The following is a 16,891-nucleotide window of genomic DNA, read 5'->3' on the forward strand; positions in this document are numbered from 1 at the left end:
CAGGGTTCATATTACGGGGTAGAGGTTCCACCCATAGCTTTTGACGCCAGAGCTCTGGTATCGGCTGCAGAGGGTCTTGGTCAGATATCGGGTCAAGGCCAAGTCTGTGTAGAAGACGGCGCCCTGAAGGCGTCTGCGACAGTCGATTGATTTGGTTAACGCGATGAGCTTCGCGCATCTCTGCAAAGGTGTTGTGTACCCCCAGAGCCGTGAATCGGCTGTTGGAAGTTGCAATAGGTAGGTCCAGAGCGCGTTTGTATACTGAACGAAGAAGGACGTCCAGCTGGTGCTCGTGTCGACGACGCAGGCGAAGGTAAGGCAAGGCGTAGAGGACGCGACTGGTCACAAACGCGTGGGCCAATCGGAGGGACTGAGACCCGCGGAGGCCGCCGCGCTTGGTAGAAACTCGCCGTATCATGCGGCTCACCTGTTCGCTGGTGCGTCTGAGGCCTGATATTGTGCCCTTTGGATCCAAGGACGATATGAGGTGAAGGCCAAGAACCCGAATATTTTGCACTGACGGGACGGGCCCGGACAGAAGAAAAATTTGAGGCGGCGGTAGCGGAGAGACTGAAAGAAGAGCCGATTTAGCTGGAGAGCACTCCAGGCCGCATGAACCTGCGTAGGTGTCCACCAGAAGGGCAGCCTTTTGCAGGCGTTCTTCGATTTGCGCTAAGGAGCCGGTGTTGGTCCAAATTGTGATATCGTCCGCATATAGTGCGTGTTGTATTCCCTCGACCTCGCTTAGAAGAGAGGGGAGGTTCATCATCGCCAGGTTAAAAAGCAGAGGAGACAGGACTGCCCCTTGAGGTGTACCCCGCGTGCCTAATAAGTACGGGCCGTGTTCGGTAGAATTAAGGCGAATGAAGGCGGTGCGATGTGATAGAAAGGCGCGAATGTAGTTGAAAGTCTTCTGCCCGCAGTTTGTGGTAGACAGGTTAGTGAGTATAGTGCTGTGTTTGACGTTGTCGAACGCCCCGCGGAGATCGAGAGCGAGCACGGCTTTATCGTTATGGCGCATAGTAGTCGGCTCTATGATATCGTGTTGAAGCTGGAGCAGGACGTCCTGCGCCGACAGATGCGGGCGAAAGCCAAACATCGTGTCGGCAAAGGTGCTCCTGGCCTCCAAGTAGGCTGAAAGGCGTTCGCGAACCATGGTTTCCATGAGTTTGCCTGCGCAAGACGTAAGTGAGATGGGTCTCAGTGCCTCAATACTAACGGACTTTGCCGATTTGGGAATGAATGTCACGACCGATGTGGTCCATTCCGTTGGAAGCGGAGAACCGTCCCATATCGAATTTATAAGCTGGAGTAGCGAGAGGTGTGCTTGGTCGGGAAGATTTGCCAGGAGCGATACTGTGATTCCGTCGCGTCCAGGGGCCGTGCCCCGTCGCATTTTCGTGAGTGCAAATCGTAAATCAGAAAGCGTGTATGGGGCGTCGAGCTCGGTGTTAGGGGCGCCGGAATACGTATATGCTGGGCCTGCGGGATCAATTGTGCGGCAGATGTAGCGGTCACAAAGTTCTCGCGCGAGTTCATCCGTAGTGCCCTGAAATGCATGCAGAACACGGTGGAGCTGGCGTTGCGTTTCTCCCCTGGTGGTGGAGGGATCGAGAAGGCTTCTAAAGAGTCGCCACGCACTCTTAGAGCTCATCTGGTTTGCAGCCTTCGAACAGGTGTCTGCCCAGTTAGCATCGGAAAGTTGTGCGGAGTATGCGGCCGCCTCTGCAGTGAGCGCCTCAATGCGAGCGCGAAGTTTCCGATTAAGTTTGTTGCGTTTCCAGCGCCTTATGAGCCCGCGGCGAGCGTGCCAAAGATGTAGGAGGTGTGGATCGATTGCAGGAGTCAAATTAGAGGTTGCAAGGGTGCGAGTGTTCGCTTGTTTCATATGAAGAGCGTATGATGCCCACGCTGCATATTCGGTCGAGGAGAGGCCGGCGGGGAATGGTTGCATTCTGAACTGAGTCCAATCGGTGAGACGGGCTTGGCCCCAGTGTTGGCGCATTTTCTGCCGCGGCGTGAACGAAATGCGGAGTAAAAAGTGATCGCTGCCTAGGTTTTCGCCTAAATTTTCCCATGTAGCATCGCGGATGTGACGGGTGAGGGAGAGGTCGGGGCATGTGTCTCGCGTGACCGAGTTGCCGGAACGTGTGGGTTGTGCCGGATCGGTAAGAAGCGTCAGGCTCAGCGAGGAAATGAGCTCCTTGAGCTCTCTGCCCCGGGCCTTCTCGTAGTGGTAGCCCCAGTGAGGGCTGGGGGCATTAAAGTCCCCGACAATCACCAGTGGTTGTCGGGCCGCTATACGCAGTGCCCGATGGAAGAGATGCGCAAACGAAGCCCTCGCAAGGCGAGGGGGACAGTACACGTTTAAGATATGTATTGATGGTTGGCCCCTCCGCTGAGACAGCACTGATATCATGCAGTAGTCGTAAGGAAGATCCAGATCGAGGTCGATCTGTATCGCCGTGTAAGCTTTATGCACGAGGAGGCATGTGGTGGTGCCGCCTACATAGGAGCAGTATCCAGAAAGGGATGGAGCAGGGCCAGATTCTTGGAGCGCCAAGACGGCCGGCTGAGAGCCAAGTGAGCTGAGGAAAAGGGAAAGATGTGAACGCTTTCGCCTGTTCCCGAAGCCTCCAGGGTTCCACTGTATGATCTCAAATTTAGACGCAATGTTTGAACGGGACGTACGATTGGTAGCCATCGTGACTGTCCTAGGTTTTATATTTGGTCCTCCATGTCCCGCTCGGAATCCTCAGAGGCAGGGAGGGGCACGGAGGCCGGATTGTCCGACGGCGGGGTGGTGGTAGCCACCTTACGACGACGCCGTGGAGCTGTACCCTCACTGCTCACCGAGCAGGAGCGGGAACGCGATGCCTTGGGTTGAAACTGGGTGATTGCCCAGGCTTGAATAGCCTGGGTAACCTCTACTACTATGCGTTGGACCGAGAAGCTGGTGAGGAGGTGATTAATCGAAGCTTCGACGCGCGTGAGGCGTTTCTCTACGCACGGGGTGTGCTCTTCGCTAGGGAGAGTTTGGTTAGCGGGCAAGAGAACCTGAGGTGCCCCAGGAGCCTCAAGAGCTTCTGGAGTAGATGTGGCACCGGTTCCGAGTGCTGAAGTACACATGGCTGCTTGAACCGGCGGTTTAATGGGAGTGGACTTAGCGCGAGGACTAAGCTTGGACGTAGCTGGCGTAGCCGCCTGGACAGAGGAGGCAATACCGGATGGCCTTGCAGTACACTGTTGTTGGGGTTGAAGTCGCTTATTTAAGAGTTCGAGTTGTTTAGTTAAAAGAGAATTTCGCTTTTGAAGTGCCGCAACTTGCTGGCGAAGGGCCGCAAGTTCGGGAGAAGGAGGATCGACAGAAGGGGGTGAGAGAGGCTTAGAAGCAGCTTTCCCTGCCCAACTGCTCCCCTGAGGTACCGCCGCTGGTGCTTCGAGCGGTGGGAATGCTTGAGAGTCGGCGTGGAGTGGTGGAGCCGAATGATGCAGGTTTGTGCTGCTGTCTGGCTGTGACGAACATGAGGTGGTTCCTCGAGGAGATGTTGAGGTCTGCTTGCGTTTCCGATATTTTCGGTATTTTGCCGTGCAGCCACTGGTCCCAGTCTCATGGGCGCCGTGGCAGAGGAGGCACTTGGGGTGGCAGTCGTGGGCATTGAGACCTGCAGGTGCGGGGGTCCCACATTTGGCACACTGGGTTGGAGCGGCGTGAGGGCACTGAGGTGGTCGATGACCAATGGTACCGCACTTGGTGCATACAGGGACCGTTTTCTTATAGGCGCGGATATACGTCGCCACGCAGTGGTAGAAGAGGAAGCGGGGTAACTTCGTGCCCTCGAAAGTCACCACCGCCGCCGCGGAATCTCCGAGTTTGCGGACCGCAAGGATAGTACCTTGAGGCCAATACAGTTCAGACTTTATCTTTTCCGGGCTTTCAGCAAGGTTTACATTGATGACGCCCTTGCATGTATCCCCTCGTGCCTTGGCGTGGCCTCGAACGGGCAGCTGCTGATCCCCCACTTGCAGCTGGAAGTCCCCGAGGAGTCGCTGTGCCATAGGCAAAATGGTGGTGCTACAGACCAAGATGTTCTGTTCCCATATTGGCCACACTTGAATTTGCGTGGTAGTCCGGTCGCCGAGGTAGCTGCGGATGGCGTCGCCCGCGCGATCGGCCGGGACAAATGTGCGTAGCTCGCAGGGAACGCGAGGTTTCAGCACTACGATGTATACATCGTAGTGCTGAAACCGTAGTGAAACCGATGTATACATCGTAGTGCTCTCGCGACGACTATAGTCGTCGCGAGAGAGGCGAGGAGTTTGACGCGGACGCCACTTGCGTTGCTTCGCTGGCTGCGAGGACGGAGCAGAGGTAGGCACACCGCCGGAGGGATGGCGCGCCGGCGTTCCTTGCAAGGCTGGGGAATGGTGGCCCGCCGTGGCGTCTCGTTGTTGTTGAGACGCAGACTTCGATTTCGCTTGCTTGCGTTGCCACAGTTTCACCATGTCGTCGAGGTATTCATCTTCTGATGGCATAGTGTTTTCGGAGGATGAAAGCTCCATGGACAGCATTTGGCTTGAGGTAGGATCATAGCCCGTAACCACGTTAGCGGCCGCCATCGCCGGGCTGAGAGCCCTTAGCGAGGCGGCGTTGTAGCCGGGAGTGAAGGACGTCCCTCAAGTTGTCAAAACTGGACCCTCCTGGACGAAGGTGTTGTCTAGGCGAAGCGGAGAACTTGGCGGTGACGATAAATCCAAGTTTTCTCGCGCCGGTCGCGCCATCGAGTTCGTCGCCAAGCGACTGTTCGCAAACAGTCACCCTCGTCAAAAAGTGACTGGTTTGGCTGAGCAGCTCGCTCTTCGATTTTGTCAGCTGCACTCGCAGAGATCGTGAACCGATCGAGGCCTAGATCTATTCACAAACGCTGGAGATTGTTCAAAATGGCTCATTGGGTTAGTTGGTGATTCGTGTTACTTAAAATGTGAGCGCTCAACGTAAACAAGAGCTTATTAAGACAATGACAAGCGCATTGCATTTGTCTTACCAAGTCCCCGTTTACGTTTCGCGCGTGTATGTCAAGTATCTCAAATCGTTCGTAACAGTTTCAGACAGCCACGAAGCTGCACATATATCGTTAGCGACACCAATTGGTAAATGACAGGCTTTGCATTAACTGGAGCAATGTGCACGTGGACCAAAAGAGATCGCGAGTAAATAAACGTTACGCTAGATATTTACACCGGGTTTCATAGATGATCGTCAGTGAAAGAATTAACATAACGCAGTGACTGCATGACATTGCTCCCCCTCCCTCCTTTTTTTTTCGTTTTCTGAAGTCTGAAGCAACAGTATTCTTTTAATGTTAACGCCCATTTTCCATCTTCCACACCTAGCTCCGAAAACTGCGAAGAAGTTGTTGTGAGTTTAAATTTGAGGGAGTCCGCTTGGGGAAAATTGAGTGTTTGTACATACTTCATGGGCAAGTCTAAGTGAGCTTTTTCTTTTTTGCCGACCTGTGGTCCTATCAGTTCAACTTAAACATTACTAACAGGCTTATGTCAGCTCACGCCTACTCGCACATACTTCAACGCACTAGCATTCACACCCCAGCTCAGCATCGATTGGTCAGTGAGAGGAGTGTTAACGTCCCCCCCCCCCTTTTCCCACAGGAACGTTTTGATAAGCTATCTCTTGTGAGTCATCTCTTTCAATTAAAATGTCGTTACCGGATTGGAACTATTGATAACTCGTACAAGGTATGAGATCAAAGGCCATCATGTAGAACACCGATTATGCGAGGCATTGGAGGTAAAGAGTACTGACGCCACAGTCTAGAAAGCTAAATATACACTGACCGACTCATGACAGACATGAGACTGAGACATGACAGACTCACCCATAATCACTCAGGCTCAGGTTGAGTCATGAGTTTGAGTCTGAATGAGTTGGAGACCGACATTGTAGTATTTCGGTGAGTATGAGACAGTCCGTAGCCCAAAGTAATCAATGGCATGTGGGCAACAGCAAAGAAAAACTGGTAACAGCAAAAAACAAAAAAAAAGGGGGGGGGGGGTAACTTAATATACCTTTCTCACTCAATGCCGGCTTTAGAATAGTAAACAAAGTGAAAAATGTTCAGTCTAAGGCTTTTTCGCCAGCCACAATAATTTACGTTCGCTTTGTGTCATGCTTAATGTTCTACAATAATTGTTGAGTACAAACCATGCCGCCTTACATTGCACGTGTTCGAGCTGCTCCAAGAAAACAACAGTATGCGGGTCCCAACAAACACAACCGCAGTCGAGTATACAACAAAAGTAAAATACAGCTGCTCTTTTAATTTTTCCGGTAACTGACTGAAATCACGGCGAAGAAAACTCGGCGAACTTACTGTCACATTGTTACGTGATTTCAGTCGACTGTAACAGGGCATAGTGGGACATACCCAAAAAGGGTACCTCAGACTGAGAGTTAAGTGGACGTTGTCGGTGAGCTGTGTTGTGGCTGCGGACAGACTACTGTTATTTTGCACGTAACATTTTGGTGGAGGTGCTGGGTGCTCTTTTGACAACGGAGCTACGCAGTGGACACCTCCTTAATTCTGCTACCATGGCTCCGGGTGAGGATACAACTCGGCAACGACAGCAACCCGGTACGTCGCCCTAACGCAACCCCGTGATCCCGCTACCTTTACTGGAGAGGACAAGGCAATTGTGGGCAAGTGACTTAGTATGAACGAGCGCGTCGGCAAGCAATATGTCTGGGACCCAACCGTTACGCCTGCGAATGTCATTTCCTGTCTTAAAAAGACCCCTCGCATCTCGTTTGAGACCCACGAGCACGAAATCGCAAGCTGGGAAATGTTTAAACAACAGCTCTGCGACTTTTTTGGGTATGTCCCACTATGCCCTGTTACAGTCAGCCGAAACCACGTAACAATATTCTTAATGTACGAAATGTGTCTATTCCACCTGAAATCGGACATAAAAATACCTTGATATTTATATTCTTCAGCCTTCTTTAAAGTCATCTTATTTTCAGTATGTATGCGCAAGACTGAAATATTTGTTTTCTTGAAAAGGTGACGTGAACATATCTCTTTAAGATCTGAGGACGTTTCACATTTATAGCACTGTGATGCTATTATGTCTAAGTCAGCCTGCAGCAAAGTAACGTCACTATCTTTATGTCTAACTCTACAAATCACACAGTCATCCGCAAAAATCCTTAATGAAGTGTTGAAGTCATTTGCAATATCGTTAATAGAAAGGAAAAAAACAAAAGGGTATCCCGAACCACCAGCAAGATGCCTGAAGTTACCGGAGCATATGCAGACGAGAAACCGTTAAGCGCCACAGACAGCTGCCTTGCGCGAAGATATTCGGCAACCCATGCGACATCACCGTATATGAAAGTCATGGTCGGAAACTTTGACCGATTATATTTCGAGCTCAGAATGACCCGAGTGCCGTTACCAGCGAGAATCGGCACCCCACCTTCCTTCCCACTAAGACTTGGCGGGAAAATTTGGAAAAACAAACAAACAAAAAAAAAACACACCAACCGCCAGCAGCCCGAATAGATTGCGGGAGGTTTGCTGACACTCGAAGATTTCCGAACACTCCCAAAGCTGCTCGGAATAGCGCGACCGAACGCCTATATCGTGTGTTTTTTTTTTTTTTTTTGGAAGATCAGGCCACCCCCTGTATGTTTCCTCCAATGCCCAACGCAAAGAAAACTACCAATAAAAAGCCACTACATATGCAGCCACGGGATCAAAGATTGTCCCTGTAACAAGAGATACACCATCTCTGCCCGACACGCTGTGGAAAGAAACAAAAAAAAAAATAATCTCAGGCTATGAGCCCACACCCTCCCGCCTCCAATAAGGCCATTGACAATTGCCTGGTCGCGAAAAGGAGCGCGTAATTTCATCCAGCGCAGATGTCTTAGACGTGTACTATATACTTGTACCACATTATACAGCTTCCGAATTGAAACGAGGGAAACAAAATTATCAAAGAAAATGTCCCGCGAGGTATAACAAACTGCCTTTCCCCGAAGCCGCGGCTGTGTATGCAAGCTGTTTCGCGGTGCTGCACCGACAATGAAACTTGCTATGTAATTGCTGTCTCGTCGGTAAAGATGCGCGATATCGTGGCATGTGTACCCGGCGCATATTTTATGTAAGTAACTTTCCACGCCATTTACCTGCTCCCGAATGCGAATATCGTGCTCATAAATAGTATGAACACACCGCAGCCGGGATCGAATCCCGGCTGCGGCGGCTGCATTTCCGATGGAGGCGGAAATGTTGTAGGCCCGTTCGCTCAGAGTTGGGCGCACGTTTAAGAAGCCCAGGTGGTCGAAAATTTCCGGAGCCCTCCACTACCCAGAAAGCCGACGACGCAAAGGTATTCCTCGAAGAAATTATAGATTTTGCCACGCCTTCTCATGACCAAGAGTAATGTACTTCGAAGCAAAAAAAAAAAAAAAAAGAACGCTCAGCACCTTCAGAACGCAGCGCTGTCGCGTGGCTTTAGTTCATATTTCGCGGGCTTTCATTAAACGGACGCTAAAGAGAAAAACAATTTTTCTCGCATTACTAGTATACATGAACTGGAATTCCACGATAGTGAAATCACCACTCTTATCACGAGGAGGCGCGCGAAAATAAAAGACAAGTGGCGACGACGCCTCCAAGTTTGCCCAATAGATCATAGTGACGTCACATAGATTTTGACTGCGTCTGCTAGCGCCTACGTTATCGTTCATCGACGAAGACTGTTTACTTGCTGTAAGGGGTACAAACTCTTAAGGTGCCAAATGTCAGAGAGAATGTGGGTATATATATATATATATATATATATATATATATATATATATATATATATATATATATATATATACTCGGAGCGATAATTCATTCAATGGGCCAGTTAGTATTCGTGAAGGTATGGGATATGGCTCAAGATAAAAATAGCATTGAACCAATTAATGGAAAGCTAATATACGCATACACATTAAAATTCACGACGTCACAATGACGTTCATGCACCCAACTTTCAGCGCGAAAAAAAAAAACTATGAAACTTTGCGCTTCATTTTCTAATCTGAAAATTAACATTTGATGGCGAAAAGAATAATAATAAAGTTCTCAAAGAATAACTTATCTAAGTGCATCACTTTCATGTGCCTCAAAAGGCCTAAACAAAATCTCTACGCATTAATCACGTTGCAACAAAAAAGCTGGATCGTTCTTTTTGAAGTGCGCTCTACAACGCAACAAAACGCGCTTGGCCCTAAAGTGAGTCACAAAAGTTTTGTATACTCGACTTCATTTAACCCTTTTGTGGGTTAATATCAACGTTTTTTTCGCGCGATAACAGAAATCATGCCGGCGGGATATCTAAATAACGTGCTCATAAATAGTATAAACGTGGGATCGAATCCCGGCTGCGGCGGCTGCATTTTCAATGGAGGCGAAAATGCTGTAGACCCGTGTGCTCAGATGTGGGTGCACGTGGTCGAAATTTCCGGAGCCCTTCACTACAGCGTCTCTCATAATCACATGATGGGTTTGGGACGTTGAACCCCACATATCAATCGGACATAGTATGAAGCATTTTTCACCGAACTACAACCATTCGTTTACGAGAACAAAAAAAAAAGTAAAATGGGACGTACGTGTCGTATCTACGTCCCTGAAAAGGCGGGTCTCATGAGGGCATTAAGCCGCAATCCTTTTGCCCGATTTCTGACAGGTATACAGGTCCGATGAAGAGGAACCCTTCGAAAGCCTGCGGGGAAGGAAATTGTGGTGGGCCTCGTTTCCAGACGTGCACGGTAAACACAATCTGCACGTACACGCTGGTTGGTCAGTGCGGCTCTGCCTGAACTTTCCCCATTTATCGACCGTCCTTTCCGTCTCTTTTGTCGGCCTAGTAAGGGCGAGCACCTCAGTTGTGCCTCAATAGGTGACCGGTAATATAGGGCAATCACAGGGAACTGTGGGATACGACGGCTTCCGGTTCGACGCACCACGCGGGTTAGCAGCGGCACGCGCGCATTTTTGTACAGCTTCATTGAAAAAAAAAAAAAAAAACTCCTCTCCGTGCGATGTCAGTGCTTAAGAAGTTTTTTTTTGTTTGTTTTTACTAACCATGACTGTGACGATGACAAGCTACGAAAGCCATGAACGGTAAGGAAACTTTTTTATCACACTAAAATTATCTGCAATGTTTTTATGCTGATCGGAGGTACTGTCAATTTGGCTAGCAGATCTGTCGACACAAAAAACAGTTATCATTGTATGATACGTTACTGCAGATAAAAAAATCACTTCTTTAAAACTCTCAGGCGATGGGGATGACTGTAGCAGTGTGCGAAGAGTTCATTTCAGGATCACTGCTGATCACGCTGATCTTGATCAAGATGCGCGGCACGGCGGCGCATAAGCAATATAGTCAGACATAGACGACGCAGAATAATATAAACCCTGCACTTGTTTAACGCACTTCTTCTTTTGAGTGCCGTCGTGGCGCACAGTTTGACCAAGATAAACGCAAATGCACTCGTGCAGCGCTTAGTGTAAGCTTACTTTTGAATGAAGCTTTTGTCTTTTTTGTCATATATATTAGTGCAATATATATAAGTGGTTATAACAGAAGAAAAGAAAAGTGCCGATCCGTAACTGTCTCTCCTTACAAGGACACCTCAACAGGTCAGCACAGGAATGGGGTATGGGGAATAAAAGATATAGGGAGGGAAAGATTGAAAAAGAGAAAAAAAAAGAAAGGCGAGGGTCATTCGTTCTGCTTTCCGCAACGGACTGACAAGCCCCCACGCGCCTTGCACAGCTGACTAGGAAAGCTCCCAAGGGCCGGAGAGGTATCGTCATCGAGAGGAGGACAACGGTTTGATTGGCGCGTCGTACAAAGCACGTGAAGCACTCGCCGAAGCGCGTAATCTCGTACGGAAAACATTGTGGTCCGTAGCACTCACTAATACGAGTCCAGTGGACATCAATGGGGAGGCACTAATGTTCCACCGGCGCTCATCTCGTATGGCAGGTATATTTCACCCTCGCGTTTCCATAATTTTTGCTAGGCGCGCCTGCGCGACAACTTATTTCTCAATATGATATTCGCAGCAAATTCATCCGTAAACTTTTTTTTAGCGTGGAATACACTTTTTTTTTAGTGTGGATAAAATTGTTTTCGCACACTCTGGATTCAACGTTCCGTACTCAAAGGCTACCTGTTGCTGTGGCTCTCTTCACAGCCGCGGCCAATCTCTTTTTTTTTTTACTTCGTTTCATGGCAATTGATTCATGATTGATATGTGGGGTTTAACGTCCCAAAACCACCATATGATTATGAAAGACGCCGTAGTGGAGGGCTCCGGAAATTTCGACCACCTGGGGTTCTTTAACGTGCACCCAAATCTGAGCACACGGGCCTACAACATTTCCGCCTCCATCGAAAATGCAGCCGCCGCAGCCGGGAATCGAACCCACGACCTGCGAGTCAGCAGCCGAGTACCTTAGCCACTAGACCACAGCGGCGGGGCCACCTATTCCTGCACATACATGAAACTGTGGATATGAATCAAGGGTGGCCACATCGATGTGGTGGCCCAACGCAACGAATCCTTCAAATGCATTCATGAACTCCACCCAGGTCTGAGGTATTAGCTTTTCTCTTAGATCTTGTATATCCGTGTTCTTTCACTTTCTGGATGCCTCGACAATCACCAATCTCGTCATTGTCTTCCTTCAGCCCTCAATGTCAGAAAAAAAAAAAGATTTTTAGCCACATCTTTTTTTTTTGTTTCACAGCCATTCTGTCGTAGTGATAAACAAGTATTTAAAAAATCTACAGGGCCTTCTCCGTTTAAAGCGCTGTCTTGTTGTGCAATATAGCCCTCCAAACTTCAAAAAAAAAGAAAAAGTATGCGTACCTGTTTGTAGACTATGAAAGAAAAAGTGCCTCATTAAAAGAAAAGTGTCTAATTTTTCATTCAAGTTACGACCTCTGGTCGGTTTACTGCAACTGTAAGAGAACAAAATCTACAGTTTCATGCTGGACCTACTTCTCTCAAAATCCAGCAAGGGAGAAACACACCATAAATATAGAACTTTAGCTATCTTGCACGCGGTAAAACTTCAGTTTCAAAAACGTTCAACAGACCAAAACAAGATGAATGTTTCATTGATACCATGCATCGCAAACGTCCGGAATATATCTTAGATGGGGAGCATCTCGCGACCGCACTCAGACTTCACTACACACGCGCGACTCTTTCTCAACCCTCTCTCCAACATTCACGTCCCCTCTTTCTCCTCTCCTACGCTTCTTCTCTCTCGCATTGCAACGCCGACGCAGGCAGCGTCTGCTATAGCGAGTTTCTTGATAGCAAAAACGGACTGCTCGCGCTACACAACCGGAGATTTCTCCTGTGTGTTCTTTCGCAGCGTGCGCATTAACTAAAACCGGACTGCGGGTCTCGTGTGTCCAGTCGGAGCCTTTGTGTCCCTTACCGCCCATTAGCAGTGATTGGCATGTTCCAGTAGGAAACACCGGTACATCACTGCGTGCTTTGCGCCTCCCCAGGTTTCTCTCCAGCGCAAAGCCACGATGGGTGTCAGCGTCTCGCCGCCAGTGTAAATAGCTAGTTTTAGAATAACGTTTGCAGGCGCTGCGGGCATACAGGGCGCCATATGAGTTTTGGAATAGAGTTTGCTCCACCTAGGGAAAAGTATAAGGACTTTCGCCCCGACCGCAAACCCAAATGCACGGAAGCTACACACAGCACTTCGCGGGCCGCACGCTATTTCGAATTTTCAGCGGGCGGGCCGCCAACGCGAACGGCGGCTCGCGTTACGAGGCATGCGTAGTCGCAGCGACCGCACCGCAAGGGCGCGCTATTCTAAAACTACCTAATGTTAGCACCCGCTGCTTCACATCTAGCGGGAGGTGGCGTAATTGTTTTTTTTTCCCCTTGTTTCTTAAATACTTCTGACACACAGGAAATCAAGGAGCTGATAGCAATTATGAGCGGCTGAGGAAGCTTTTACTGACAAAGAAAAAAAGTGAGCCACATTCGTCCCATCATTTCTCAAAGGGTTAATGAACTAATAAAAAAACCTAAAAAGCGCCACATGACGACAAACCTTTGGTTTCATTTAGTTGCGGTTGACTACTTTTTAAAAGTATTTCGCTCGAGTTATGCGAAAAACCCTGTGCGTGTGCGAGTTAGGCACTTCGTTGTCCGTACATGTTGCGTAACAATATATGTCTGACGCTATGGCACGCTTTACATCAATGCTTCCTACTGCACATAGAAGCAGTGACAAAAAATGCATTGTAACATTATATGGGGTTTTACGTGCCATGCCAAACCCACAATATGATTAATTTATGAGACACACCGTAGAGGAGCGCTCCAGAAATTTTAACCAAGTGATTTTCTTTCAACTTGCACTGACCGCAGGATCGCATTTTCTATAGAGGGGGAAAAGCGTATTTAGTTTAGGTTCACGTTGGAGAACCCCGGGTAGTCGAAGTTTCCAGAGCCCACTACGAAGTGTCTGATTATCGCATCTTCGTTTGGGGACGTTGAAAACCTACAAGTATTATTACAGACGATAGTCTTTCTTGGGATACTTCAACGGAAAAATTCGAGTCTGTCTGTCAGTCTGTCAACCGAAACGGCTTATGTATGACCAAATCCACAGCGCCCACCAATGATGCTCAAGTTTCTGCGTTCATTATGGTGCGATTGTCGACTAAAAAGCAAATATTGCGCTTATATTAGGCACAATATCAACACGCCAACATTCTGCGGCGTGTTTCTTTATGCTAGAAAATACATACATAAGTAATTCTAAGAACTGCAGCGTTTATTAAGCGGCGCTGACAATTCGACGCTACGCACGAAAAGGCGAGTTTTCTACGCTTTACTAAAACTAGACTTCCTCCATGCAACTTGGAAGTGTGGCAGCTTGGGCTAGTTGGTATGACATGACGATAATTATAACGCGAGAACAGAACGACGACGCAGAGACAAGAAGGACACGAAGCGCTCGTGTCCTTCTTGTCTCTGTGTCGTCGTTCTGTTTTCGCGCTATTACTATCGTCTTCCTCCATGCACTCTTTCACTTCCGAGGCACTCTAGTTAAAACTAAAGGGGCTTTAACAATTAACAATATGGTGCTGCCACCTACTATGCAATCTACAAAATATGGCCTCAACGATTGTGCGCGCAAGCTGCGGCATCTATTCGTTTTCTGAGACCACCGCCAGATGGCGCTCATTTTTTACGCAGCGCCTTTAGAATTTTATTTACTAATTTTCTCGCGCAAAACATCAAATGTTTCATTCCACTCACTCTCTCCAGGCGGAAGACTATTGTCTTTTGACGATATTTGCAGTCGAACATGCAGATACGGCGCCAATTTTTATTAACGTGCACGTTCCTTTTCTGTTTTGTGCCTTGACTGAATTTGAAAAAAAAAAAAAAAAACGTAATATGCCGGTATTCACTGACAAATCCTGTAGCTATCTTTAGTCCTGCTGCCATTTTCAAGCCTTAATAACACACGTAGTGTGGACAGAAATTCAACGAAAACACGAGATAAGGAAAAGGTTGCTTTGTGAATGCGGGCCATATTGGCCCCGCCCCGCCGCGGTGGTCTAGTGGCTAAGGCACTCGGCTGCTGACCCGCAGGTCGCGGGTTCAAATCCCGGCTGCGGCGGCTGCATTTCCGATGGAGGCGGAAATGTTGTAGGCCCGTGTGCTCAGATTTGGGTGCACGTTAAAGAACCCCAGGTGGTCGAAATTTCCGGAGCCCTCCACTACGGCGTCTCTCATAATCATATAGTGGTTTTGGGACGTTAAACCCCACATATCAATCAATCAATCAAGCCATATTGGCCCCGCCATAAAGTTGTTTTCCCCTTTCAGCCGCGGCAAACGGCACAGATTTATTCGTGGTCGCCACGACTGCGCCGGCGCAGCTGAGCAATAAGTGCACTGGTGCGATATCAGAGGCCAGAAGGGTGGCGCCGCATACATTAAGTATGTGGCGCCACCCTTCGAACTCTCAGAGAGACGACGCGGCCCTGCCCCTCACCATGGTCTCGTCACTTCGGCTGCAATAATGTTCTGTTGTGTTCAAACTCTGCGTGATTTAGCCCATAATGATAACTGGGCAGCTATCCATCGTTACAAGTGGCTTGCCTATCTGTCCGTGCCGTGTTATCTCAATCTATGCAAGTTGACGGAATAATTCGCTATCACCCGATCTGCAACTGTGACCGACACATGTCGCGACCTGTTTTGCTTGGGGTAGTCTTATTGGAATACATAACATACAAGCAAGGTCGCGTCAGAATCAACACCGCACAGACAATCACGTAAGAGACACTGACGACAGCATGCGATCATAAAAAAAAAAAAAAAAAAAACTGGCAACGGACAAGTTCATTATCAGCATATGCGGTCTTCTTTACGCGCAATTAATGCACTACACAAAGCGAGAAAAGTGTCATTGTCCAGCGCATCTATCTTGATTTGTTTGGCGCTTTTGTAGCTTCGGGCAAGGACACTCGAGCACGAAATGGCATTAATTGCAACTCGGTGACAACTACGCAGGAAACACGGCTAAAAGTGCGAACAATCTTAGCAATCATTAGCGTGTGATGAACCCTCATACGCAATAAATCGGCCACTTCTCAAAAGTGCGACTACATCGGGCAACGCTCAGCCACTTCAAAAAGTGAGACTGCATCGGGCAAATATTCGAGCAGTCTGCCGCAACGTTCTCAACCTGCCGGCCATGTGCCCCGCATATTTTTAGACTACTAAGAACGCCTTACCTTCCGTCCCGATAATGTGCGCCTCCTTCGAAGCCTTTCCTTGCTATAGTCACTCAGGAATCGAAGGTAGTCGAAGTTGTTCTCACTTTTGTCATTGCTCTTCACTCCTCGTCGGCAAGCTTTTAAAGTTGGCGCCATCTTTGAAGTTTTGAAATGTGTGGAAGTTCAAACGGACCAGGAAAACTCTAGAACAATGAATAGATGGATGGATGAATATGGCTGTACCCTTTAGATTGAGCGGTGGCTAGCGCTACCAAGCCGTAATTTTTAATGAACCAAAAATTATATTTTTTTTTTCGTTTTAAAAAGTGAGGTTGAAGATTCGTACTTTTCAGTAAACTGTTTAATTTTCACTCGTGCCTTGACTTTAGCCATCGATCATATAACCTGCTTCTAGTTAAACCTACCCGCTTAAAGTCTATTTTGCCTTCCCAGTTCCTAAACCCCAGTGCTTTGAAAAACTCTGCGCCATCATCCTGAACTATTGGGCGAAGCCCTTTACAGAACATTACCAAGTGTTCGGCAGTTTCTTCTTCCTATCCACACGCACTGCATACCGTGTCTACCCCTTCGACGATGGATGGATGTAGCTGTACCCTTTAGATCGGGCGATGGATGGATGGATGGATGCTATGAGCGTCCCCTTTATAGCGGGGTGGTGACAAGTATGCCACCAGACTCGAAAAAAAAAAACAAAAAAAAAACCTTTTTTTCTTTTTATGTTGGCCTAATGCCTCTACTTCGATAAATTCTATCTTAATAGAAAAAAAGGTAAATTTTCAGCTTAAGTTTTCTGCCATTTACGGCACACTGTCCATATTTTATTTTTCCAATATTTATTTTTGTCCTTTCTCTCTAATTTTCTGCCACCAATACTCTAACCGTCTCTTACTTATTCCAATCGCGGGTGTGTTCAGCGAGACAGCGTACAGCAGCGCCGAAACGGATGTCAGTCACTCTAGTTTGAGCGTAATTTTTTTGCAAATAACTTTAATTTTATAAAAATACA

General features: G+C 48.0%; 1 protein-coding gene across 1 annotated transcript in view; it reads right to left on the reverse strand.

Annotated features, from left to right (window-relative positions):
- LOC119175737 (rhotekin-2) overlaps nt 1-16,038 on the reverse strand; it is a 169,755-nt gene extending 153,717 nt beyond the window's left edge. The window contains exon 1 of the mRNA XM_075882004.1: nt 15,883-16,038. Coding sequence (XP_075738119.1) covers nt 15,883-16,020 — 138 coding nt within the window. The 5' untranslated portion in view covers nt 16,021-16,038. The remainder of the gene's footprint in view (nt 1-15,882) is intronic.
- Nucleotides 16,039-16,891: the final 853 nt, after the last annotated feature.

The sequence above is a fragment of the Rhipicephalus microplus genome, chromosome X, assembly GCF_043290135.1.
Source record: "Rhipicephalus microplus isolate Deutch F79 chromosome X, USDA_Rmic, whole genome shotgun sequence".
NCBI lineage: Eukaryota > Metazoa > Arthropoda > Arachnida > Ixodida > Ixodidae > Rhipicephalus > Rhipicephalus microplus.